We start from the raw sequence: 23795 nt of genomic DNA on the forward strand, positions 1-23795 counted from the left end.
TCCAAACAAACTGGATAAAAGGGTGACATACAGACAGAAGAGAGACCTCGGGTTGGGAAGAAGATGAGCGGGAGGAGAGGGCGCTGAGGCTTTGGTACAAGCTGGGGGGGGGGGACAGCGATGTCTTCCGGCTCTCTGTTCAGTGCGCCGTAGCTGGGTCGCCCACAGGATCAGGAGATTGAAGGCTCAGGGACATCCTGGTAGATCCTACAGATCCTGCTCTTTTATTGGTTTAAGGTTGGCCAAATGGGCTTGTCTCTCGTTGCCTGTGTCCAGCAGGCAGAGCTAATTTCCCAAGCATGTCTTTCAGCCCACCATTTTTCAGCCTTCTACCCCTTGGTAGTCCCTGGTACATGCCGGGAGCCCTGTCCATCTCTCCACCGGTGAGAAGTTTCCTTCTCACTCAGCTGTGGCTGCTGTGTGAGGCTTACACACGAGGTGTTGGAGGTCTCCTGACAGTGACACTGCTCCTGCTGTTTTCTCCCTGCCTTTGCCTCATTGGGATAGGACAGAGACCTTGCAGAAGACCACAAAGGCTGAAGGTCAAAGGGGAAGAAAGAGGAGGCAGAAAGGAAAATAAGGAGGTATCAAAAAAACCCATGTCTGGCAAGAAGATGACAAGAAGCAAATAGCTTGCCATCTTCATTCCCAGCCATCTTCATTCTCTTCCCATCTTCACCCCCCTCCCTAATTCCTTAGCTAAAAGCATCCTTGCCCTGCAGAAACCATGTGATATTTCGCTGAAGCCTTGGAGACTCAGGACAGGTTTTCTACAGCATCAGAAGTTTTGCTGGAAGTAACAGATCAAAGGCTAGAATATAGCAGGAAGATGATGATGGATGCATTTGGAATAGGCTTTAGGAATGATGCCAACGCAACCCACTACCAAATAACAACAAAATCCCACCTGATGTGTTTCTGAACAGCAGCCAAATCCTGCTTCTGGCATCACAGAGCTCTCTGGTCACTCTGGATGGGGCAGGCAGAAGGTGGAGGATGCATTACCCTTTGGGTGGGTTTCAGGGTTTACAGTAATTTTAAAAGTCTTTAGGATGGTTCAGTGGGGACTTCTGGAGAGGTGGCACAGATGCTTGCCTGATACTGGCTTTGTGTGTGCCACGTGTTACGGCCTCTTGTTCAAGGAGTTTTCCATAGCACGTTCCCTGCTCCAAAAGGTTGTCTTTGGTCACGGGTTGCGTTCTTTCCTCGCAATGCGGTTTCCTCTCTCCTGCATCCCTTCACGGCAGCCAAAGTGCTTGAAGGCGCCAAAGAGCAGAAATGTGCTAGGCAATTCTCACCAGTGTTTGAGCAGCCACGTTCAGGCACCCCAGTCAGCCCTGCGCTGGTCGTGACAGCGAGAGAGGGCAAGGGCTGAACCAGCATGCAGCGATGCTTCCCCCAAACTCTCTCCGCACCTCTGGCAATTTGTGGCTCAGGGATTTCCCAAGCCCGGGGAAACGTCTTGGTGTTTAACACCCTCGGTGGAGGTTCCCTCCGTGGTTTTGTCCAGGTTTGCTTGGGACACAAAGAGGGGACAACACGGACCAGCGGCCTGGGATTACAGAGCAGCATATTTGTCTGCAGAGAAGAGAGAAGGGTTTGGCATCATGACCACCCAGGGATCTTTATGGCTTCCCAGGGAAAAGGGCAGAGACAAAAAACATCTTTTTTCCTAACTGACACTTGCCCCAGAAAATGTGGATTTCTCATTATGGAACCAATATCATAACAGTCTTGCTAGAAACAGAAACATTTGGAAGAAAAGCAAAATGTTGACTTTTGGTATTTTTATGGGGATATAAAGTTTTTCACAGGAAGCAGAAACTTTCTGTGAAAAGTATTTATCCATCAGAATCTGTTTTCTTTGGGAAAAAAAAAAGGTAGGGCTTATTGGTTGGAAAAAGATTTTCAGTTCCACTAGGCTCATAAACTTATTCAGTGCTGGCTGACTCAGCGTCATCGAATCACAGGATAACTCCGGCTGGAAGGGACCTAGGGAGGTCTCTGGCCCAGCTCCTGCTCTGAGCAGGGTTAACCCTGGGGTCAGACCAGGTTGTCTGGGGCTTTTGCTAGTTGGGTCTTGAACACCTCCGAGGATGGAGACTGCGCGGCCTTGCTGGGCCCTGCTCTACTGCTTTGACTGTCCTCATGGGGAAAAAGTCTCTCCTTGTACCCAGCCTGAGCCTTCCCTGCTTCAGCTTATGCCTGTTGTCTCTCTTTCTGCTGCCATGCAGCACCAGGAAGAGTCTTGCTCTATCTTCTCCATATCACCTCCCTGTAGGCTTTGGGGGGCTGCTATTAGGCCCCCCCCCGAAGTCCTCTCCCTCCAGGCTGAACAGCCTCTACCCTCTGAGCCCAGCCATCCAAACAGGTTTTTAATCCATCCGGTAGTTCACCCACCCAGACCGTGACATCCTAACTTGGATGCAAAAACACTGTATTGAATTCATTGAACTTGTGAGTTCATAATCTACGGATAATGTATGTTTATACTTACACACCCGTACCGAAAGCTATGCTCACACGTACAGTTTTTGCCCTTTTTGATCATCTCAGCTAACACCCGCTCTCAGTCTGTGCTGGATATACACATTTGCTCTGTATGCATGTGTTTAATTTGCTGAGTTTCCTCCTGGAGATGTAAAAGAAAGAATAAGCATCAAGGGAAGATTTGCATCTGCTGGGAAAGCAAAATTCTACTTTAAAAAATCTTAGGAACTCACTGTATATATCAGTGAAGTCAGAAATGCCTGCAAATAAAGGGCTGGAAGGCTACACCGTCCAGGACTTGCCACTCTCCAGCATCTGCTCAGCCAGATGCTAAAAAAGCTTCACCTCCTCTGGCATCTGTTTCCAAAGTAAATTGTAACATCCTACCTTGGGCTCCTGCCATCCCCAGCTGGACCCTGGCTTTATTTAGAAAGGGAAGAGCACTTTCTCCACGGATACCTCATTCGGAAATGGGTTTTGCTCAGACACTTAACAAAGCCCCGCTGCAGGGATAAGACCAGTCATGGATGTTTCCGGCTGAAAGGCTGAAAATTCAGGAATGCTTTAGGAATCCAAAACCATGGCTTTGGGAGGAAATCCACCGTAGTGAGGTGGTTTCAGCTGGGAGCGCATGCTGTCATTTATATTAGCGGACACCATGCCTGTACAAAGGCTACATGTCAGTTCCCATCATTTTCATGGGCTTACCCCATGTTTAGCTACAGAGAACGAAACAAGATCAGAGCCCGAATGAGAAACTAGTTAGCATCAGCACGTCAAAAAAGGCTCTCCCTCCAGAGAGAGATGTTGTCAAGTTACCAGCAAAAATTAAATATTAAGAGCCGTCAGGAGTGTGATTAACAGTTGAAACTCATCCATCTCCGTGTTTTTGCTGGAAAACTGTGTCTCCAGTTGCAGCCTTGCACAAGTCCAAATACTCTGCTCTCTCACAAGAGGCTGCGCGATGGAGGAATGCCATCCAGTGGCTCTTCCACAGCACGCACGCAGAGCAATGCTAATGCTATGCACTCTAACAGCATGTCGCTATCAGCAGGCTTTGGTTGCCTACAATTTTCTGCCCGGCGGCTGCCGCTGAACGGCGGGTTTGGGTGGGCTGTGGGACTGGGTGAGCCTACTGAGAGCTCAACCCCGCTGCCTGGCCACGCTCGGGATGGTGCAGTTCGCCCGGAGACACAGAGGCAGCAGGAGCCCAGCCAGGAGCCAGGCTGGTGGGGAGCTGGTCACTCACTGCTCCTCACTGACCAGGTTTGTCCTGACTGCTCTTCCCAGCTCTTTTCTAAGGACCGGTTTAGATCGGTTTGCTGAGAATCTGTTTGTTTGTCATCCCTCCAGCTACTGGCACCAGTTCCCGGCGTGTGGGAACACACAGGAGGGCATGGGAACTGGGCTTGGTCTTGTGACAGGAAACCAAAGGTGCTCTGTCTGGTTAGCTGATGGATGAGGACCTCAGGAAATGGTCTGACTGCAAGGACACAAAATGGGACACCAGTGAGGTCTCAAATCAAAGCTCAACGGCTAAGGCCAGGCAAGTTCAAGCGAGACCTGCAGTACATGGCAGTGAGGAGACCGAGTCCTGTGGCAAACACGAGGGTACACAAGCTCATCCACGCTGCAACGTGGTGGCCACCGTGGCCCTTGTCCTTGGCTCCTAAGCAGCCATCGTGGTGGCCAGTTTGTGCCTCCGCTCAGCCGCTGGCTGGTGCAAGGCTGTCTCCACCCGCGCTGCTTACCTGGTGTCCTTTTCTGCGGCTCCCTTCTGCTCATGGGCTTGGGGCCCATCGCCCAGTGGGACAAGGTGGCCACCCTGGTCCACACAGCAGTCAACCCACTGGTCAGTTCCCACGGTTTACAGTCAGCACAACAGGGATGTGAAGAAAGCCTTCAGGAAAGCCCTCGGAAGAAACATAAGAGCCAGCTGATCTGCATGGATATATGAAGGAACAGCCTCACACCCAGGTCCCTGCAAACAAAATGGACAAGGCAGGAAACAGAGGTGTCACCGATCCCTCCATTTACCAGTGGAAAAACAAAGACACGGCAACTTTATATGACCTACTATATACGCCTAATTTTGATATCACTATTATTTCGCTTCCCCAGGTCAGGCAGCCCTGAACTACAGGCTGCTGCTTATCCCTTGCTTGAGTTTATACCCCGTCAGCTGGATTCAGCTCACCTATGTTGGACTCTAAAAGTGGCGTCTAGTCCAAACCAGGTGTCTCAGCTCCCTCTAGGGTCAAAGGAAAGAATAAGGCACTTCTAACAGTTGCTTCAGCTGCTCCTAAAATCATCAGGAGGAACTGCCCTGTGGAGGGTCCTGTCTCGTGTTGGGCTTGAGATGACAAGTGTAGACAGAGGTGGTGATATTTAAGGGAGATGTGCTGAGCCCCTCAACACTGTTGATGCTCATGCCTGTAAATGTGATGTGAAGCCAGCCTTAAGCTCCCTGTGACAAAGCTAGCAACTCAGAGATATCAGGGCATTGTGTTTAAATATTCCTGCTTTTACATGGAAATAGCTCTTGTGGAGCCTCTGGATAGGGTCAGAAATTCCCAGCCTCTAAAGAAGAAAAAAATCCAAGCAGGGTCCCAGAGCCATGTCTGCCAGCACCCTGCTCCCTCCCATCTGTTCCTCAAACCAGCTCCCACCTCAGGCCTCTCACAGGTGGAGATCAAGTCAAACCTCATCCCATTGCTTCTCCAGCACATCAGCCACCTTGGGCACAGGAGGCTGTGTCCCTCCACGCAGTCCTAGAGCCGAAGCCCTCTGCAGCGCCTCGGTGCTGGGGAGCTGACCCAGTGGAGGTGCTGCTGCTGAGTTTTACCTTCTAAGCACAAGAGGAGCCGAGGACAGGATGGGACTGGGGCCAGCATCCAGCAGACTTTGTACGGACAGACGCCCCAGCAGCACCGCTGGGCCCATCTGCTGCTCACGTCTATCCCGGGCCCGTCAAACGAGTGGTGATTTGCCAGCGCTCGTCAAGGAAACCTGGGAGGTCCTCGCAGGCCAGCACGAAGGATCCCAGCCGTCCTCGCAAGCAGATGGGGACGACGGCCCCAAAGGAAATAGCCGTTTTCTGGCAGACCTGGAAGACAGTGGTCCGAGGAGGGAGGAAGAGGGCCTCAAAGCCTGTGTCTCGTGAGCTTTTTCACCATGTGCGGTGGCTCCGTTCCCAGGCTGAACTCTAATTTCCTATTGGAAAGAATCGCATCTCTTTTTGCTTTGGGAGGACGAGTGGTTGGAGACCCCTGCGCTAACAGGCTCCCGCTGGGTCCCACACTGGGAGCTGTCTGGCAGCGCCTGCACCACCCACTGCTCGGCTGTCCCCACCCCAGGCTCGCTTGTGGGGGGCTGGCTGTCATCAGCGGAGACGGACCCACAGTATCGCGCATCAGACGTGGTCAGGAAGGAGAAACCTGGCTAAAACTAAAAGGCAACGAAGGAGTTTTGTTAAGAACTTTATAGACTGACAATGTTTATAATGTTTGTGCTCCACCCCATCTCACTCCTTTCTTTCCTGCAAGAGAAACTCTGCCAGGACTGGGAGTCTCTTAATTGCTGTAACAAGCTGCCCAGGGCTCTGCAAGCCAGACGCTTGGGATGGGCAACTGCTGGTGTTACGTACTTCTGCAATCCCAGGGTGGGTGAATGAGTCTCCAAGTGCCTTATTAGGACTCTCCCAGGACTGGTGCTTGGCTAATTGCAGAGCTAATTGCTGAGCGCCCCTCTCTGAGCACTTAGCGGCTCCCCCGTTTCCAGGGGTCCACCTTCACTACCTCGAAGATGCTCTCAGCACATCTCTGATAATATGGTCTCCTCTCTGCCTCCCTGCCTCCTCCCTGTGCTCCTATCCTACGTGGCTCTGCCCGCCCCCAAAGACACCTGGGGACACCATAAAGCTTCATCTACCATTTGCTTTTGGGCCAAGGCCCCCACCCTGAGCCTCCTTGGAAAGGGAAGTGCACGGCTCTGAAGGCACCTGGGCTGAGATATACCATGCTTGGAGACAGGGGGGCTTACACCTCCCTTTCCAGGTGACACATGATTGCCTCACTGTTCAAAAATGACTGCCCAGCCCATGACGTCGTTTATCGGCGTAGCAAGCAACTCCCATGCAGAGTCCAAGCACCAGCATGACCCAGGGACCTTGCCCAGGTGGCAGTTTGGATGCAGCCAGCCTGGGCTGACGGTGAAGACGGTTTGATAGTCTGAACGGGAGCTGCTCCATGTGAGCTGGTCCCAGTGCTAGGGGCTGGTGCCAGGCAGGTCCCACCAGGCCAGAGGTAGTGCAGGAAAACCTTGTCTGCTGGGCCTGTTGCCAGTGCAGGGGCTGCACTCTGGGCATGGGAGCCACAAAACCTCCTCAGCTAGCCGTCTGGCATCCCAAACCCCACGTGCAGACCTGAACTGCCTTCTTCTCCCAAGTTTTTACGGGCACAACTGCCCCCTCCCAGCCATCCCTGTGGGCTGAAGTGATGTAGTAGGTGTGAGTAGATGAGGGGAGCCTGAAGCCCTCCCCTCCATCGGTGCTCTCAGAGCAGCTGTGGGTGTGGAGTGGCCCCCACAGCTGACACGCAAAAAAATGCCCACAACTGGGGATGGAGGGCAGGATGGGCCCAAGCCCAGGCAGGGGGATCTTCTTGGAGCATCCCAAGGGACAAGCGTCCAGCTCCTTCCCCAGGCTGCAGCGAAGCCTGCACCATGGGAGAGGGTGCCCACCACCGGCTCGCAAAGCTAGCCCCTCTCCCTGCGCCGTTCTCCCACCCCATTCATGTGCCCCAGAGTTTAACCCAACCCCTCCCTCGTGCAAACACAGATGAATGCATGCACGGTTTTCGTCAGCAGCTCTCCCCTCTGTTGGCAAAGCAGCCAGGATCGTGCTTGTTGAGCAAGAGGGACCTGCTGAGATTTCCATGAACAAACTTCCCGCAGGGAGCAAAGGGCAGCAGGACCATGTTCCCGGCAGGTCTGGACTGTTCCAGCCGCCTGGAGCCTGACCACTTCTTCCACAGGGCACACGGGCAGTGAAGGGACCACAAGGACCCGCTAACATCTGGCAACACGCAGGAGGACAAGGGTAAGCTGAGGCTGAAGGAGGTACCCAGGCCAGGGGTGAGGTGTGGGGAGCAGGATGGCGTGTGGGACATCCTGGTGTCAGTGCAAGAGGATGTCAAAGCCTCCCATGGCAATATCCCATGTGCTGCTCCAAAGAGGAGGGTGGGAGCCAGCCCGGTCCCATCCCCACCGACCTTCAGCCCCGCTGTCATCTCTCTGGCACACTGGGAGCTCCGGTTCTCTCCCCACGGCTCGCTCTCCGCCTGCCCCTGCTCCCCAGCCCTGCTCTGCCCACAGGAGATGGCAGCCACAGTAACGGACTCTGGTGGCGTGAGGATCATCATGGAGGTCATCCCGGCCACAGACACCCCAGCAGCCCAGCAGGCCTCCAGCTCCAGTCTGTCCACACCTGTCGCCTCATCCTTCCGAGTCCACAGCTTCAGAAGGGCTCAGCCCAAAGCGCTGGGGGTGAGACCACAGTGCCCCAGGCGAGCGCACAGGGGACACGGGTCGCTGCAGCCCCTCTGCCTGGGACATGCTGGGGGGAAAGCTGGGGCTGGCCCCGAGCGTCACAAGGGATTGTCCTTCTTGAGATGCCCCAGCAGGGCTGTATGAGCAAGAACTGGCCCCTGCTTGGGGGGGGGGGGGGCCGGTTTTGAGACTGATTCCCTTTCCTCGTCTGCATGGTCAGCTCATACAGTCATGCCAAGCACCAGCTGAGCACTTAGCTAGCCCAGGCTCCTTTCTCAGCGCCACTGAGGGCAGCAAGAACTTGGTGTGATGCTGGCAACAGTGAGGATGGGGTGCGATTTGGTTAATGGCTACGGTAACTTGGCATGCAGTGCTTTGGACCAAGAGTGACTGGGGACCCCTCTCCCCTCTGTCCCTCCCCAGGCCATCCACATTGTCACTGGAATCATACGCTTCTGCTCTGGGATCATCCTGACCACGGCAGAGCGTGATATCCCTTCCATCACTGTGGCCAGTGGGGTCCTCTTCTGGCTTGGACTCCTGGTAAGCAGGGACATGCCTGGGCTCCACCTCCCCACTGCCGGACAAGGACAGGGGGATCTCAGTGGATCTACTGCTGGTGCTAAATCCCCTCATTACTAGGGTCTCCTTTTATGCCCACATCTTCTGGCTGTCTCCTCTTCTGGGGCTGGGGGGGGTTTGTGACTGCAGACCCAAACATTCCCGGTGTGTTGTTCAAGGGGCTGTGGGATGTGTGCGACATGCAATGGGGAGCAAGGGGGGGATCCTGCTGCTGACTCTCCCGTCTCTGTTTTTGGAACAGCTCCTGGTCACAGGCTCTCTGCTGGTGGAAAGTGGAAAAAGAGAGAACATCCTGCTGGTAAGAGGGTCACTGAGCAGGTTCAGTCACAGCCAGGCAGGGTGAGGAACACAGAGCTCATGGCAGGCTTCTGTGGTTTCTGCCCCTCTGCAGCCTGGATTCATCCCATGTCTCTTCAGGGCCTAAAATGAAGCACCTAACACTAGGCTTGCCCTCTGGAGTTGCCCAGTTCTCTTCCCGTCAACCACTGAGGGTGGTCAACACCTCAAGCTTCAGGGCCTCTATGAAATGTTTAGAACCCAGTGGAGTCACTTGCAGATGATGGGGAGAAAAAAAAAGTCACATGGGCCATCTGCCCTTCAGCGGCTTCCCCAGGAGGCCAAATGGCTCCACCCTGACCGCTAATCAGATCTAACCCTGCTATAAGGAGCTTTACTGGCTCCATGAGGCTTGGCAGCTCTGGAGTAAATCCCCCCCTCTCAACTTTAGTCAAATCACCCAACCTCTCTGAAGCCCCTCTGCTCAGACAGCTCGAACAAAAAGCACCAAGCGTCCTCTTCCCAGCTCTGTGTCACTGTATCACGGGGGTTTCTGAGCTCCCTGCAGGCAGGTAGGGCTTCTTGCTCTGATCCATACTGCTGCTTTGCTCTTGGTGGGAGCAGTAGGGATGGAGTGCTGCTGACGGCTGACATGATGTGACCACGACAGGTGAAGACCTGCTGCATCTTCAGCACTGGGGTTGTTCTGAGCACCCTGGTGGCCACCATTGTCCATGCCACGGCTATCACTACGAACCTTCCCGGGTGCGAGCACAACTGGCCTCACCAGCTGAGAGGGGAAGACTGCTTCTACACTGACAGAAAGGTACAGGCTCCTGGTCCCCCCTCAAGCCAGCCACCACCTACGGTCTCTTTGCCATCACTTGGCTGGCCCAGGACAGCAAAAGAACTGGTGTCAAAATGCCCCATGGGTCGGAGTCTCCCATGGCTGCGTAGGCAGGAGGATAAGGGGATGGGGTCACTGCTGCACAAGGGAGGTGGATGACTCCAGCTGCCAGCAAGCGAGGCCTGCAGGGCCATTTTGCTCTCCTCCCTGCAGATCCTGAGCGACGGCTTGAACTTGACGTTCATCATCTTTTGCCTCCTGGAGTTCTGCATAGCGGTGGCAGCCCTGACGTTCGGTTATGCCGCCATCAAGCAGCACAACTACAAGCACATGGTAAGGATGGACCCTCATCGAGGACTGGACGTGGTCATGAGGCTTCCCTGGGACGGGTAACAGCCCCATTGCCCTGGCAGCAGACTCCCCAGCCCAGATCCCTCTGAAGTGAGGGAGAAGCCAGCTAGGGCACTTCAGTGGAAGCAGGGCCAGATATGTCCCCCCTTTCCTCCTCTGAGAAGGCACCATCGACAAGGTCAATGAAAGCTGGTATGCTCATGGGGACTTCTCCGCGTGACCCCAACGAGACCCAAAGTGTCATTTCTGCTTTCCCTTATTTTCCAGGTTTTGTAACGTCAGCAGAGCCGGCGTCCTTCCCCACCAGGCCAAGACGGGCATGCCTACCCACCCCTGTTGTCCCCCTGCCACGCCAATGTGTTGGAGCTGCAGAAGCGGCTGCAGCGGAGGCACTGGGAGGCGGTGGAGGGCCGGGGGCAGAGGGGACGCTGCGGCTCTTGGCTCTTGTTCCGCGTGGTGTCTGCAATAAACAGGTCACCCTGGCTGGCCTCGCGGGCGTCTCTGGGGCTCCCGGGCCCCGCGCCACCGGGAGGCGGCGAGAGGCCGCGGCAGGCCTCGCCGCCGCCCCGGGGGCACCATGGCAACGGGTCTAAGGTCACCGGGCCAGGCACAAACATGGCGCCCGCGCTGCCCGGCGTAAATATGGCGGCCGGGTTGGGCTCTGAGCATGTGCGGCGCGTGGCGCGCTAGTGACGTCATCGGGCGGCGCCGGGCGGCCGCGCGGTGGGGCGGCCGCGCGGGGTGCTGATGACGTCATCGGAAGGCGCCGGGCACGCGGCGATGGGGCGGCCGCGCGGGGCGGCAGCGGGACCGGAGACGGGGCCGGGAGCGGCCGGGGAGCGGCAGCCGGGCCCCGGGGCTGCCGAGGGAGGCCCCGGCCCCGGAGAGACCCCGGCGGCGGCCCCGGCCCCGGCCCGGCCGGCGCGGAAAGCCGCCAAGGGGCGGAAGGAGGCGGCGGCGGCGACGATGATGATCCCCCGGGGCAGGCCCAAGTCGGGGCGGGTGTGGAAGGACCCCGGGAAGAAGAGGTGGGGCCGAGCGGGGCCTTTCGGGGGGGATCAAGGCTGCTGTGGGGGTCACTGAGCAGGGGGGAGGCGCGGGGGGGGGTCTGGGTTGGGGGGTGGGGGTGGGTTGACCCAGGGGGGCTCTGGGAGGGGTCCTGAGTTGGGGGGCGAGGCTGCAGGGGGGAGGGTTGAGCCATTGGGGTGGTTTGGGGGGACGCCTGAGCTAGGCAGAGGTTTTGGGAGGATGTGGAGGGGGATGAGGCTGCTGTGGGATGCCCTGGATGGGAGAAGTCTTGCAGAGATCCTGACCCAAGGAGTTTTTGGGGGGGAGCAAGGTTGTTGTGGGGCTCTCTGAGCTGCGGGGAGGGAAGCGCTCGCTCCCTCAGTGGCTGACGCAGCCCCTCTCCCTGTCCAGGTTCTCGCACATGATCCAGGACAAACCCCTTCGCACCTCCTGGGAGCGGAAGATGAAGGAGCGGCGCGAGAGGAAGCTTGTCAAGGACCTGGCGCGGCAGCTGCAGGAGGGGAAGCAGAAGGAGCGAGAGGTAACGGGCGTCCAGGCCCCAGCGCCTGGCAGGGAGCGCAGGAGCCGGGCTCTCAGGGCACAGGACCCCGTGGGCAGCTGGGGCAGCATCACCCAACCACTGCTGCAGGGCAGCAGCACTGCCCCTGCCCAGCTCTCTCCCTGGGGCCGTGGTGACCCTGGTGCCCTATGGGGAGGGTTTGCTGGGGCCTGTGCTGTCGCAGCCCTCACACAGAGCTGCCTGGTCTCTTTGCCAGCATGGGGTTTCTGTCATTTTGCGGAGTCAGGCCGTGACTAGAGACTTTTCACCTCTCCCCGTTACCCAGCTGCGTGTCTTTGCCCGCATCTAGGGCTTTGGGGTCACGGGATTGTAATGGCAGAGCATGTTCCATCTGCAGGCTGCCTGCCCGCCAGCTTGCACAAGCCCGGCTCCTTCCAGCAGCCGTTTTCCTGGACTGTGGCCAGGCAAGAGAGTGAATTCTCTGTTGTTATGCCATATCCAGGCGGTGACAGTCACATGCTGCACGTCACTGACTTGCAATAAACTCATGCGGCCAGTTCAAATCTCATGGAGGAAAAAAAAAGTGCTGATGGCCTGACTTTGTGCTGGCGGATTTTGTGCGTGGCAGGTATCGCTCGTGCTGTTCTAGCCCTGCAGCCCTCGGACTGGTGTCTCCAAGAGGGTGTGCGCGTTTGCTGCCAAAAGGAAGGGCGCAGCCTTTGCCGTGCTGGCGTCCCTGCTTCGTTAGTCATCTTGGCTTGAACAGTCGTGCGGCCCTGGGGCAGTTGCTTCTGGCTGGAAGCCCATCTCCCCGGGCTTCTAGTGGGCACATCTGACTTGTCCCGTGGCACGGGCACGGCTGGTGCAAGGGACACGGCGGGAGGAGAGGGGAGCGCGGCCCTTCAGCAGCACCGCGGTCGTGCGGTTGGCGAAAAGGGGCTGTGGCTCTGCGCTGCGAGTCAGTGCTGGTTTAAGTGGTGTCTGTTGTCCCCTCCAGTAGCTGCACTACAGGCAGGAATAAAATAGAAAGCTGAAACTGTGTCCTGGCCAGGTCAGTGGAGATGGAGGTCATGAAGTTGTTCCCTTGCTCTTGCTCCCTGCTGATGTGTAGGTCGGAAAGAGGGAGCTCCTGGGTCTGAGGGAAGGTGGCCGAGTTTGCTGATGGCTCTCCCGGCTCGTGTGGGTGGTAGAGGTGTCTCCCCTCCTTTGCCTGGATTTGCTCTGCCTCCTCTGCCATGTCCCCAGCCCAAAGGACAGGACCTACAGCGAATGTTTCATGCTGTTCCCACAGGAAAAGAAGCGGAGGCGGGAGGAGAACCTGAAACGGCGCCTGGAGAACGAACGAAAAGCAGAGATCGTCCAAGTGGTGAGTCGCGCTCTCGAGCACCTCCCAGGCACCCGGGGCATCGCACCATTGCAGACCTGGCTGCGTCGAGATCCAAGCGTTGGGCTCTGGCTTATTCCAAGCCTTCCGCTCCCTGCTTTGTCCCCTTTTCCTGGGGGCTTTGAGAGATGCTTTGAGCAGCATTGAGAGGACTGAGGAAAGGACCAACCCAGCTGGTTCTGTGCACGGACTTTGGTCCTTGCTAGGTCCTGTCTTTGGCAGTGGGAGGAAGAAAATTCTCTTGCAGCTGCTTGGCTGGTCGGTAGGCTGCTGTCCTGCAGCCCCGTACAGAGGGGCCTGGCTCCTGCTGGGTGTCTCCAGCTTGGCCTGGGCTGTGCCGGCCACGCTGCTGGGGTGGGCAACGTGAGGGTGGGAGCCCCGGCGTGCCTGCCTGGCCTGGCTCTCCCCAGCGTGGTCTCTGTGCCAGCCCTGAAAACTGCCTTTCTTTCCAGATCCGGAACCCGCTGAAGCTCAAGCGGGCGAAGAAGAAACAGCTGCGGCGGGTGGAGAAGCGCGACACGCTGGCCCTGCTCCAGAAGGCGCCCGTGCGGCGCAAAGCGGTGGCGGAATGAGACTGGTGCCTAGGGAGAGGGCACCAGGCTGCAGGACAGACGCACCGTCCTGGCCTTGGCCAGCCTGCCGCTCCACCAGGCCCAGACGGCTGGGGTTCCCACAAATCCCGCTCCTCTCTGGTCCTCCAGGGATGTTTCCTTGGCTCTGTGGGCAGGAGATGCTGCCCAGGCCCTCGGCGTTGGATGGAGAGAGGGACAGAGCTGGTGCGGGTTATGCAGTGGGGTGACCATCAGAACAGGCTGCCGGATCTCTCCTTCCCTGTGAAGTTGGGGTGTTGCTGATGGGCTGGGACAGGGCTGGATCTTGTCTGGCACTGGAATGAGAACTGCTTCAACTGCCCAAATCTGCCTTTTCTTTTAAAAAGGGAGCGTGAAGGGATCTGGACTTGCCTCTAAGGGCTTGGGGTGGGGGGAGTCTGGCATCTCCAGGACAAGCTGCTGCTCGGGGCCTTCACTCTGCCAGGGACTGAGCGATCTCTGGGCTGGAGCGGATCTTCCTGGGGTCGCAGAGCACCAAGGCCTTCCTTAAGGAGGGGTCTCGCCCTGCTGGAGCCCGTTGTGCGGGATGGAGGGGGGAAGTGAGTTCGTCTTTGCTGTGGTACGGAGCTCACAGAAGGGGAAAGCACAATTCACGTCAGACTCCTGTTGTCTTTCTTCTCCAGGGGATGCTGGGGGGAGTTGGAGCGTCTCTGCAGGGCAGGATGGGAGTTGGAGCTTGGGGTGGGAGATGGTGGGTGGGAGACGGGTGAGAGGAAGGGGCTTGGGGCTGGAAACCCACACGTCTCTCCCCACGTTTGCATTTGTTCTTCTTGCCCTATGCGTGCCCGTTTCTGTCGATGGGAGCTGGACATAAACAGCTTTGTCTTCAGCTTGGTGTGACGCAGACCTGCGCACGCTGTGGCAGGAGGGTCCTGGCCTGGGGCATAGTGGGCTTCCTCCAAGGAGTGGAAGGGAGGTGGGGATGAACGGGAGGCTGGGGAGGGAGATAAGACCTTGGCCGCTGCAAGGCCTCCTGGCACGGGAGGCGGCGAGGGTGGTGCCCAGGGCTGGGAGCTTGGCGTGGGAGCCGGCAGCCCGCTCTCCTGGGCTGCCAGGAGCATCGCGGGGCGCAGGCGACCCCAAGGGGCCGGGCAGAGCTAGCAGTTGGATGGGGATTAGGGGGTTTCCCAGGCGCAGGGCAGCACCCAGCCCTTGATGTATGCGTAATTTTTTTCCTGCCTCATCATGGATGAGAGCAGGGGGGCTGGAAGGGGGTGAAATGGTCTGCTGGGAGCTGTGGGGTACGGCAGAGCCGTGGGGCAGCCCTGGGCCCAGCCCAGGTTGTCGGCCCTGCGGGCAGGAGGCCGCGCACTCGCTCGGCTCCCTGATTGCTTCCGTGATTAATGATTGCCTCGGTGGATTGCCTGGATAAAGGGCGAGGGTGGGGGCGGGCGGGCGAGCCCTGCCTCCCGCCTCCTCCCTCCGAAGCCGAGTGCCGCCGGCCAGCCTGCACCCAGGCCGGGTAAGGGGGGCTTGGAGCCCGTGCCCGTGGCTTCGGGGCTGCGGAAGCTGGGCTGGGGCTGCGCGGGTGCACCCAGCGCCGCCTGCGACCGCCCCGGGGCCGGCGCGGCGGTGTGACGCGCGGCGCCTCTGCACCCTTAGGCCAGCCATGGCGGCGGAGCTGACGGTGACGCCCTCGTCCTCGCTGGCCGACCGGCCGGTGCGGGTGCGCGTGCGGGGGCTGGCGCCCTCCCAGCTGGTCACCCTGCTGGCCTCGCTGACGGACGAGCGCGGCGTCCGCTTCCAGGCGCGCGCCTTCTACCGCGCCGACGGCGACGGCGAGGTGGACGCCGAGCGCCACGCCGCCCTGGGGGGCGACTTCGCCGGCGTCTGGCCCATGGGGCTCTTCTGGTTCCTGCGTCCCGACGCCCTCTTCCAGCGGCTGGTCAAGCGGGACGTGGCGGGCGGCCCTTTCCGCGTCCGCCTCGAGGTCTTCGACGCCCTCCGCCTGGTGACGGGGCCCGAGGACCAGCCGCTGGCCGCCTGCACCGCCGAGCGGTGGTACGTGGGCCCAGGCGTGCAGCGGGCCCCCGTCCGCGAGGGCAGGGTCCGCGGGGCCCTCTTCCTGCCTCCAGGTGAGCAGCCGCGAAGCTCCCCGTTGCCCTTCCCCGGGAGCCAGCCCTGCAGCCGGCGGGACCCGCGGCTCCGGAGGGCGACGGGGGAGCCTTCGGCCTCCAGCATCCCGCTCCGCGGTTTACAGCTTGGAGATGGGCTCGAGCGTACCTGGGCTTTGACGGTTTTCCACGGATCCCCCTCCCCGGGAAAACCTTTGAGCCCTTGGGACTGGGTTTTTGGCCGCTGGGATGGCAACAGGGTTTCTGGTTTGGGAGCGGTATCCCCGGTGCCAACGGGCACCTCTCGCTGCCCGCAGGAGCCGGGCCCTTCCCGGGGGTGATCGACATGTTTGGGGGCGCTGGGGGCCTCATCGAGTTTCGAGCCGGGCTGTTGGCCAGCCGGGGCTTCGCAGTGCTGGCCCTGGCCTTCTTCGCCTACGACGACCTGCCCCGCGCGCTGGCCGAGCTGGACCTGGAGTACTTCGAGGAGGCAGCTGACCTGCTCCTCCGGCACCCCAAGGTGAGCGCTGCCGCGCTGCGGGGGACCCCAGCACCCTGGTGCGGGGAGGTGCTGGTGAGCGGGGGTGTCCCCGCAAGCGAGCAGGGTCACCTGGCTGCGGTGCCCGCCGCAGGTGCGAGGCCCTGGCCTGGGTGTCATCGGCGTGTCCAAAGGGGCGGAGGTGGCCCTGGCCATGGCCGCCTTCCTCCCGCAAGTGGCGGCCACGGTGTGGATCAACGGCACGGCCTCCCTGCACGGCACCCCGCTGCTCTACAAGGACGTCCGCATCCCCCCCATCCCCTACTACCCCGAGCGGCTGGTGCTCACCGAGCTGGGGGCCTTGGACAACGCGAGCGTCTTCGGGGACCCGCGGGACCCCGCTCACAGCGGCTCCGCCATCCCCGTGGAGAAGGTGCGGGGCAAGGTGCTCTTCGTGGTAGGGGAGGCCGACCGCAACTTCAACAGCAAGCTCTTCGCCGAGCTGGCCACGGCGCGGATGCGGAAGGACAGCTACCGCCTGCTCTGCTACCCCGGCGCCGGGCACCTCATCGAGCCGCCCGGCTCGCCGCTCTGCAGCATCTCGGGCATCCGGGGCAGCCCCATGCCGGTGCTGTGGGGCGGCGAGCCCCAGCCGCACGCCAGGGCCCAGGAGCACTCGTGGCAGGAGATCATCCGCTTCCTGGAGCTGCACCTGGGCCCCGCTGCCAGCTGCCAGCTGTGACGGCGGCGGGGCGTCCGTGGGGGGGACGGAGGGGCCCGGAGGAGCAGATGCCAATAAAGTGCGAGACCACGGCCGGTGCTGGTGTGGGTCCAGCCTGCGTTCCTGGGAAGGGAGGCACCAGCCTCGCGGGCAGGGTCCGGACGTGTTGGGGAACTGCAGGACCGGAAAGCCCCCGCCGGGAAAACATGGTCCCTCGTGGGCTGCGCCCTGATGTCCCCGTTGCTGCGGTGCCCCGGGTGCCGCCTGTCACCCCGGCTCTGCCGCGGCTGGGGCGTCCTGCAGCGGGCGCATCCCCACCAGCCCCCTCGGCCGCCTCCGCCAGCCCCAGCACCCTCTCCTGAGCTATCCCTGTCCCCGCTCGGGTGGTGCCGTGACCCCCTTCTCCACCCACCCGGACCTCCCGGGCCCTGCACGGGCTGGTCCTCGCTGAGCCGCCCGCTTTCGTGGGAACCAGGGCTCTCGGAAAAACTGGAAATGCGGTAGCAGATCCTCCCTGGAATGAGGGGGGGCTCCCTGCTCTGGCCCAGCAGTTTACAAATGGGCTGGGAAGCAAGCAAAAAAGTCCCCTTTCCTGCTTGTATTTAAACAAGCTCCAGGATGCACCCGGGTACAAGCGGCCCCACAGCTGCATCCATGCGTTGCTGACCTGAGGACGGCCGTCTGTCTGTCCCTGGACGATGCAATAGCTTGTGTATGTACTTTATACACAGTGAATATAGTCTGAGCATATAGTGCTAGGATCGCGGTCACTGGGCCGCTAACAATTCTTTGGTGAGCGTGTTGACATTTTAATCAGGCTAACGATAAACCCTTGATTTTGTGCATGCAGCATGTGCCTTTTGCCCAGGGCAAGCTTTTGAGTGCCACAAACCAGCAGGAATTTGAGCAACCCATTTGGTTGCACCAAATTAACACCGTTTCTTTGCTAAACATCTAAAAAAACCCCCAAACTCCTCCTGCCTTCCTTCGCCAGGCTGTGTTTCCCCTGTGGACGTGGGCAGCACGGTTTCCTCCTCCCCGATGCCATCATCTCCAGCCCCACGCGTCTCCTGAAGTCCTGGTTTTGGCAGGGGGTGTCTGGCACCCTCTGGGCCCCTGGCTCCGGCGAGACTTTGCTTGGCTCTCCTTTCTTTCCTTCCTTCCCTCCCTGGGTTTGCAGCTCCCACACCTGGATTTGAGGTGCTATATATATATATATATTTTTTTTTTTCCAGGTGATTTTTCTTTTTTTCCCCCTGGAAAAGCTCAGAGAGTCCCAGTCACTTTAGCGAGAGCAACCCCGAGCCCTGTACCCTCTGGTTGCAAACTCCTTTTCAGCCTGGCAGAGGAAAAGCTGGCACAGTGATGCCCAATTCGGGGGGGGGGGGGGGCTTATTAATGCCAGCACTCCCTATTTACAGCCCACCACCCCATGACAGCCTGGAAAAAGGATTCCCCCCTCCCCCACACCCCCTCCCGGCTGCATAATGGGGCTTCCCGCATGGGCAGAAAGGAAAGAAAAAAGAGCAAAAGGCAAAGGGAAGGTGCTGCTTTTTGCTCGCTCCAGGTTTCACCACCGTCTTGCTCTTCCAGGATGATCTCTGGACCTGGTGCTGAGGCAGGCCCAGAAGATCCTGAACAGGCCACCAGGTTCTGAATCCCATGGCAAATCCTCAGTCTAAACCACCAGCCCCAATCCTGCAAAATAGAAAAGCGGCCCTCAAAAATCACAGACTAGTTAAAATAATAATAAAAAAAAAATCGCAGTTCTTTTTTCCTTTTCCTTGGATTGCACAGTCTCTCTGCTGGTCTGCAGGGTTTGGTGTCTCCGAGTTCCTGCTTTCTGTGTGGTCCCTGCCATCAGAGAGGTTGAGAAATAATCCTTTCCCCCCACTAAGAGAGCAAACGATCCCCAACGCCTGCCTGACCCCAGGAGCTGGGGCTTTGAGACAACCCTCTTTTTTTTGTTCTCTGGAGTAAAAACGTTCACCTTGGTGAGCAGCTCTCCAGGTGTGGGAGCTGGTTTTTTTTTTTCCACCCTGTCCAGCAGTAAAAAACATCCTCACGGGCATCAGAGACAACCCCAGACTGGGCACTTGCCTTCCCGCATCCCTCCGGGAGCCTGGTAAAATCCTGCTCTTCCAGCCTTTTGCTGCTACGCAAGCAGGGCCGGGGGGGTGGGTTGTTACTGCCGCTGTCTTCAGGCGCGAGCAGGCTCCGCAAGCAGGGTATTTGCAGCTTGCGAGTGCAAAGCAATCGCTGCCAGGGCACAGAGGGTGATAGCAGAAGTTAATGAGCTACCAGGATGAGTCAGACTAGTGTCTGGCTGCCAGCCGGATCAGGCACCTGCCAGCCGGTCGGGCGGGAAGGGTTGGCCTCCGGAGCTCCGTGCAGCAGAGCGCTGCCGAGATGATGCCCTCTCTTGCTAACATGCTGCTTTTTTAACTGTAGATTTTTATCCTTTTCCACGTTGGTGACTCCTTGAGCTAACAATCCCACTTGCAGTGGGCTGGCAGGAGGCTCCCATCAGTGGAGAGGCCAAAAATGCATTTGGTAGGGACAGGGAAGCCCTGAATCCAAGGGCTAGTCAAGCCCGGTCTGGCTGCTCTCAGAGCTGATGGGCTTGTGACCAGGAGCAGGAGTGTTGCACGCTCAGATTTCATATCGATGGAGTCTCGTCCCTAGACCCTCCATCCTGCGCAGCCTCCATGTCCGCTGCATTTACAGCCCCAGCAACATCCGCACCTTCATGCTGAGGTTCTCCTGAACCCCATGCTGGCTCCAGTCGCCCGTGTTGGACCCCTCTGACTTGAGTTGATCCTTGCCAAGGGCAGGAGGATCTCTGCGTGGACCTATCATCTCTGACACAGCCATCATCACTGCAGCTCTCCCCCCATCTCCCACAGGCAAGCACTGCTGTGAGGATGGTGAATACCGCCTGGTGAAGGTGCTCAGGGACCCAGCTTACGTGGAGGTTCACATGCTGGGGGGAGAGGAGCCCGGCCTGGCTCAAGTCCTGCACCGATGCAGGGCCTGCCCTTGGCAGAGCCCCAGCGGCCCATCCCGGTGGATGGGTGAGGAAGGCAGGGAGAACAGTGCCCCCCCATTCCCTCTCCCCAGCAGGCAGGTGGGCAGCTTTTCCTTTGTCCATGTCCATGTCCGTTCTCAGGTGACAACTAAAGAACCCGGCTGGTGCCCTTCAGCCTGGCCTCGGCCGAGCTGCCGTCCCCCCCATCATCATTTCCACCTTTGTCTTTCTGGACTCTGCCTCCCAGAGAGTCCTTGACAGAGAAGTAAGAAACGGCCAAAACTTCCCGGGAGGAAGGGGGACACGAGGAGCCTAATGTCCCTCCCGCCTGGCAGTGACCTGCAGGCAACCTGGCTTGCGAGGAGCCGTTCTGAGGCTGTCAGACCTCGCAGGAGCTGGGGTAGATGGTGGTGTAGGGAGCACAGGAAGGTCTTCATCTGCAGCCACATCTGGCCACCCTGGTACCCGTCCCCTTCCACGAGGGGAGATGATTGGATCAAGAGGTCGTGGCTGCTCTGCGCTCCCGAACTAAGCCCTGATCCTCCTGGGTGTGCGAGCAGAAATGCCAGTGAGCAACACCACCTCCAGCAAGCCGAGCAGCTGGAGATGCTTCTACCTCTGGATTCCAGCGTCGGCCTCAAGGTACTGTGGCACGCTGCGGAGCCCTGAGCTCCAAAATGCTTTTCTTGGAGTCCAAATAACTAAAACTGCCTCGCTGGGTCGTGGGGACTGTTGGCTTTCCGCCACGCTGGAGTGGAGTGAGGGAAGCAAAGCGGAGGCCATGTCTATCCTATTGCTACAAGAGAAATGGTAGAAGCTGGTGGGCCAGAAGCATGTAACGTGGACAGTGAGCCTGCGGGTCGAGGTGAGCTAGACCAGTACAGGCCAGTCACTGATGTTGCCCTTGCACCTGGGTTCCAGGTATACATCTTTTTTTTTGCAACGTGTCCATCTGCCACTTGTCCCTGCTCATGCCATGTGTGTGTTGGCTCTTAACCAAAGCCGCATCGCTACGGAGCTTAGCGGATGCTGTAGAGCTGGTGGGAGAAGGGAAAGGGTGAAGCAGCGGCATCTTTGAAATCCTGCAAGGGTACTAAGATGTTGCACGCTGCTCGGAGCAGCTTTTCCTCCGTGCGTGCAACCAGAGATGCCGCTGCTCTGCCCAAGCCCTGGGTAAGAAAGCTATTGCCCAGTAAGGCAGGCCTGAATCACTGCTGAGTGCTTACGTTTGGGCCATCCGTAAACCAGACGTGACTTGCCGGCCTTCTCCCCATCAGACGGTGTTGTCAGGCCAGACCCGTCTCCCGTGCTTCCAGCTGTGCTGTGCCTGCTGGTGGTGGTCATCCTCACCGCTCCGAGTCTGCTTTGGAGAGGATCCTGTTCACCTACGTCGCAAGCCCTGCAGGGTAAAACAGGAAAACAAGCTCTGGACTGCGGTGAGAGCACACCGCGACAGCAAAGGGATACCGGGGGGAAGGGAAGGAAGGGTCATAGCTCGGCGCTACGCTGAAGCATCTCCTGCGGCCTGGACCACAACCACATCCTGCCCAGCGCCGAGCGAACCGATGTGCTTGTCTGTCTCCGTCTCAGACCTGCCCATGGAGGCAAATAGCTGCTGATGGCCAGGCACAGCCTCCTGTGTACGTGGAGGAAAACAGCAGTCCTCAAAATATGGGGGAAAACCCGGAGTCCAGCTAAGCCAGGCGCAGAGGTGGGATGCCTGGATGGCACAAACTGTTGTGCAAGTGTCCGGATGGGCGTAGAGGGGTCAGGGTGAGCAGGATCCTCCCCAGCACCAAAGCCGAGGCTGGCAAAGCCCGGGGATGGGCAGCCTGAGCCTGCCCCAGTCTGACAGCCGAGCCTGAGAGTCCAGGTCTCACCCTGCGGGGTCTCTCAGCTGGGCAATACCGTGGTGGCCCCGTGGTTCCTGTGTTCTCCACATATTGCTATCTATCTTGTCTCTGCTGGTCATCTCTTGTTCTTGGGCTTCACAAGGTTGCTCATTCCCATGTATTGCATGGCCAGCACTGGCCTCAGCCTGACCTTGTCATCTCCTGAGGAACTTCCTAAAGAGCCTTGCTGGCCTCTGTCACCCTGGAGATGGTCATGAGTCTTCTCAGAGATGCCTTGGGCTGTTTATCAGGTCCTGAAAAATGTCTGTTTTCTGCTTAATCTTCTGTGCAGGAGAAGGTCTAAGCTTATGAATCCAGCCCCAGCTGGCCTCCAGGCAGGGGCTGCAGGTTGTGTCACAGCTTCCAGCCCTGCAGCGATGTCTCTGATGCACTAGGTGCCTACCTTTAGCTACAGAGGAGGGACCTGGCTGCCCCCATCATAGTGTCTCCAGGGGAACGGAAAGACTCCACAGACCCAGCTACTGCAGGTGATGATAGCTCCTACCACCCTTTCCGGTCAACCTCTAACAACAGCCTCTTGGCCTCCGCTATTCTCAGCTCTTCCTGCTGGGGAGGAAATAGGGGTTGGTGTATGGCTGCACCAGGTCTGTTGGCTCCTTAGGCTGAAGGACAGCAGCTCCTCCAAGGCAAGATTTTAAATGCCCCCAGATGCTTTTTTTTTTTTTTTTTTTGGGGGGGGGGGGGAGCTGAGTCAGTTTGATCTGTGGCAAGATGAGACCCAGAAGGGAAACTTGGACTGAGGCCTAGGGAAAACAAAAGGCAGCGGGAACCCACAAAATGCTGCGGTCAGCAGCAATTAAAAGTGACCAAGGTCCTTCCTCTTCATCGCAGTGTGAGTTGGCCAAAAATTGGGTCTGTGGAGCTCTGTCTTTGACCGTGCTCACACCACGCAGCAGGACATCAGCTCCAGGGCTCAGGGAAAACTTGTCTCTGGCTCTGCTTTTTTGGCTTATCCATCACTTGACCTTCAATTTCCTTTTCTTTATGAACTCCAAGCCTCAGTTCTGTACCTTCTCCGAGCAAATGAAAGCTTAGTGATGTTGTTATCATTTGCACAGGCATCCGATCCCGGCCCTTACGTGGACACCTGAAGTAGCCCTAGCTCTTGTAGCAGTCCTGCAGCACCCTTAGGCTGAAAGCTCTGCGGAGAGCACTACAGTGGCTTTACCGTTATGAGCAGTGAGTTTCCCTGGGCCCAAGCCTGTTAGGACAAATACGTGATGACCCAGTATGCACTGGTCAGCCTACCTGGCTGGACCTGGGCTATCCATGAATCTAAAGCTCTCTTTTTTTCCACATCTGACCAAGCTGTAAGGTGAGGGCAACACTAAGCTGACTAGACACGAGGGCTATTTGTTTGCAGCTCTGGCCCAGGGGAGCATCTCAGGGCAGAAAAGGGCAAGGACACAGCCAAGGGGGTGGCCTGGGGAGCCCTGGCCCTGGGCCATGCTCAGAGCAGCAATCTCACTTCCCCAGTTGCAAGAACAGTTTCTCCCGACTCCTTGCTGCTGCAGGACAAACTGTTTCTTCGAATGACTTTCACTTCCCCCCAGCACCACTGCAAGCAGGGCAGAGGCAGAGCCGCAGGCACCGGGCAGGAGGATATGCGGGGACCAGGTTTGCTTGCAAGATGATTTGGAGCCACCTACCTAATTCCCTCTCTGCTGATCCTCGCACGCTGCGTGCACTGTGCTGCTACAAACCGGCAGCAATCCCGATGCTACGACCAGCTACACCCTTAGGCTGCAGCCACTGTGCCCTAAACAGGCTCCTGATCTTGTGGGTGGCCCAGCTACGGTGCACCTGACGGGGAGCCAGGAGGCATTGCTGTCCCCCCCCGACTTGTGCCAAAGCATCAGTGCTGTGCGGAAAGAGAGACATGCGAGCCCATCAGCCCTCTCGTCCCGCTTGCCTGCTCCCTATCCCAAGATCTCCTTTCTGTCCGCCTGTGGCCACATTATTTAATTTGCTCCGTCCAGCTTGGT

The 23795-nt window shown here is 58.4% G+C and overlaps 3 protein-coding genes across 3 annotated transcripts; all 3 read left to right on the plus strand.

Annotated features, from left to right (window-relative positions):
- The first annotated feature begins 7507 nt into the window (after positions 1-7507).
- Positions 7508-10135, plus strand: LOC106494995 (membrane-spanning 4-domains subfamily A member 4D-like). The gene is made up of 6 exons (XM_013955381.2): positions 7508-7588; positions 7864-8034; positions 8461-8580; positions 8861-8917; positions 9566-9721; positions 9956-10135. Exons 2-6 carry the CDS (start codon positions 7867-7869, stop codon positions 10133-10135), a joined length of 681 nt encoding a protein of 226 aa, XP_013810835.1. The 5' UTR covers positions 7508-7588; positions 7864-7866.
- A 726-nt stretch (positions 10136-10861) lies between these two features.
- Positions 10862-14209, plus strand: CCDC86 (coiled-coil domain containing 86). The gene is made up of 4 exons (XM_067295366.1): positions 10862-11121; positions 11513-11642; positions 12913-12987; positions 13458-14209. Exons 1-4 carry the CDS (start codon positions 10874-10876, stop codon positions 13575-13577), a joined length of 573 nt encoding a protein of 190 aa, XP_067151467.1. The 5' UTR covers positions 10862-10873; the 3' UTR covers positions 13578-14209.
- A 779-nt stretch (positions 14210-14988) lies between these two features.
- Positions 14989-16964, plus strand: LOC106494986 (bile acid-CoA:amino acid N-acyltransferase-like). Its single transcript, XM_067295367.1, has 4 exons — positions 14989-15078; positions 15219-15691; positions 15988-16190; positions 16303-16964. Exons 2-4 carry the CDS (start codon positions 15226-15228, stop codon positions 16888-16890), a joined length of 1257 nt encoding a protein of 418 aa, XP_067151468.1. The 5' UTR covers positions 14989-15078; positions 15219-15225; the 3' UTR covers positions 16891-16964.
- Positions 16965-23795: the final 6831 nt, after the last annotated feature.

The sequence above is a fragment of the Apteryx mantelli genome, chromosome 4 (genome assembly GCF_036417845.1).
Source record: "Apteryx mantelli isolate bAptMan1 chromosome 4, bAptMan1.hap1, whole genome shotgun sequence".
NCBI lineage: Eukaryota > Metazoa > Chordata > Aves > Apterygiformes > Apterygidae > Apteryx > Apteryx mantelli.

What these genes read in the sequence shown, in the direction of transcription:
- LOC106494995 (XM_013955381.2), top strand. Translation starts at nt 7,867, where the DNA reads ATGGCAGCCACAGTAACGGACTCTGGTGGCGTGAGGATCATCATGGAG. An exon ending in AAAGAGAGAACATCCTGCTG is followed by an intron (nt 8,918 to 9,565) that starts GTAAGAGGGTCA and finishes TGACCACGACAG; the next exon opens with GTGAAGACCTGCTGCATCTT. An exon ending in GCTTCTACACTGACAGAAAG is followed by an intron (nt 9,722 to 9,955) that starts GTACAGGCTCCT and finishes TCCTCCCTGCAG; the next exon opens with ATCCTGAGCGACGGCTTGAA.
- CCDC86 (XM_067295366.1), top strand. Translation starts at nt 10,874, where the DNA reads ATGGGGCGGCCGCGCGGGGCGGCAGCGGGACCGGAGACGGGGCCGGGA. An exon ending in AAGGACCCCGGGAAGAAGAG is followed by an intron (nt 11,122 to 11,512) that starts GTGGGGCCGAGC and finishes CTCCCTGTCCAG; the next exon opens with GTTCTCGCACATGATCCAGG. An exon ending in AAGCAGAGATCGTCCAAGTG is followed by an intron (nt 12,988 to 13,457) that starts GTGAGTCGCGCT and finishes CTTTCTTTCCAG; the next exon opens with ATCCGGAACCCGCTGAAGCT.
- LOC106494986 (XM_067295367.1), top strand. Translation starts at nt 15,226, where the DNA reads ATGGCGGCGGAGCTGACGGTGACGCCCTCGTCCTCGCTGGCCGACCGG. An exon ending in GGCCCTCTTCCTGCCTCCAG is followed by an intron (nt 15,692 to 15,987) that starts GTGAGCAGCCGC and finishes CGCTGCCCGCAG; the next exon opens with GAGCCGGGCCCTTCCCGGGG. An exon ending in TGCTCCTCCGGCACCCCAAG is followed by an intron (nt 16,191 to 16,302) that starts GTGAGCGCTGCC and finishes TGCCCGCCGCAG; the next exon opens with GTGCGAGGCCCTGGCCTGGG.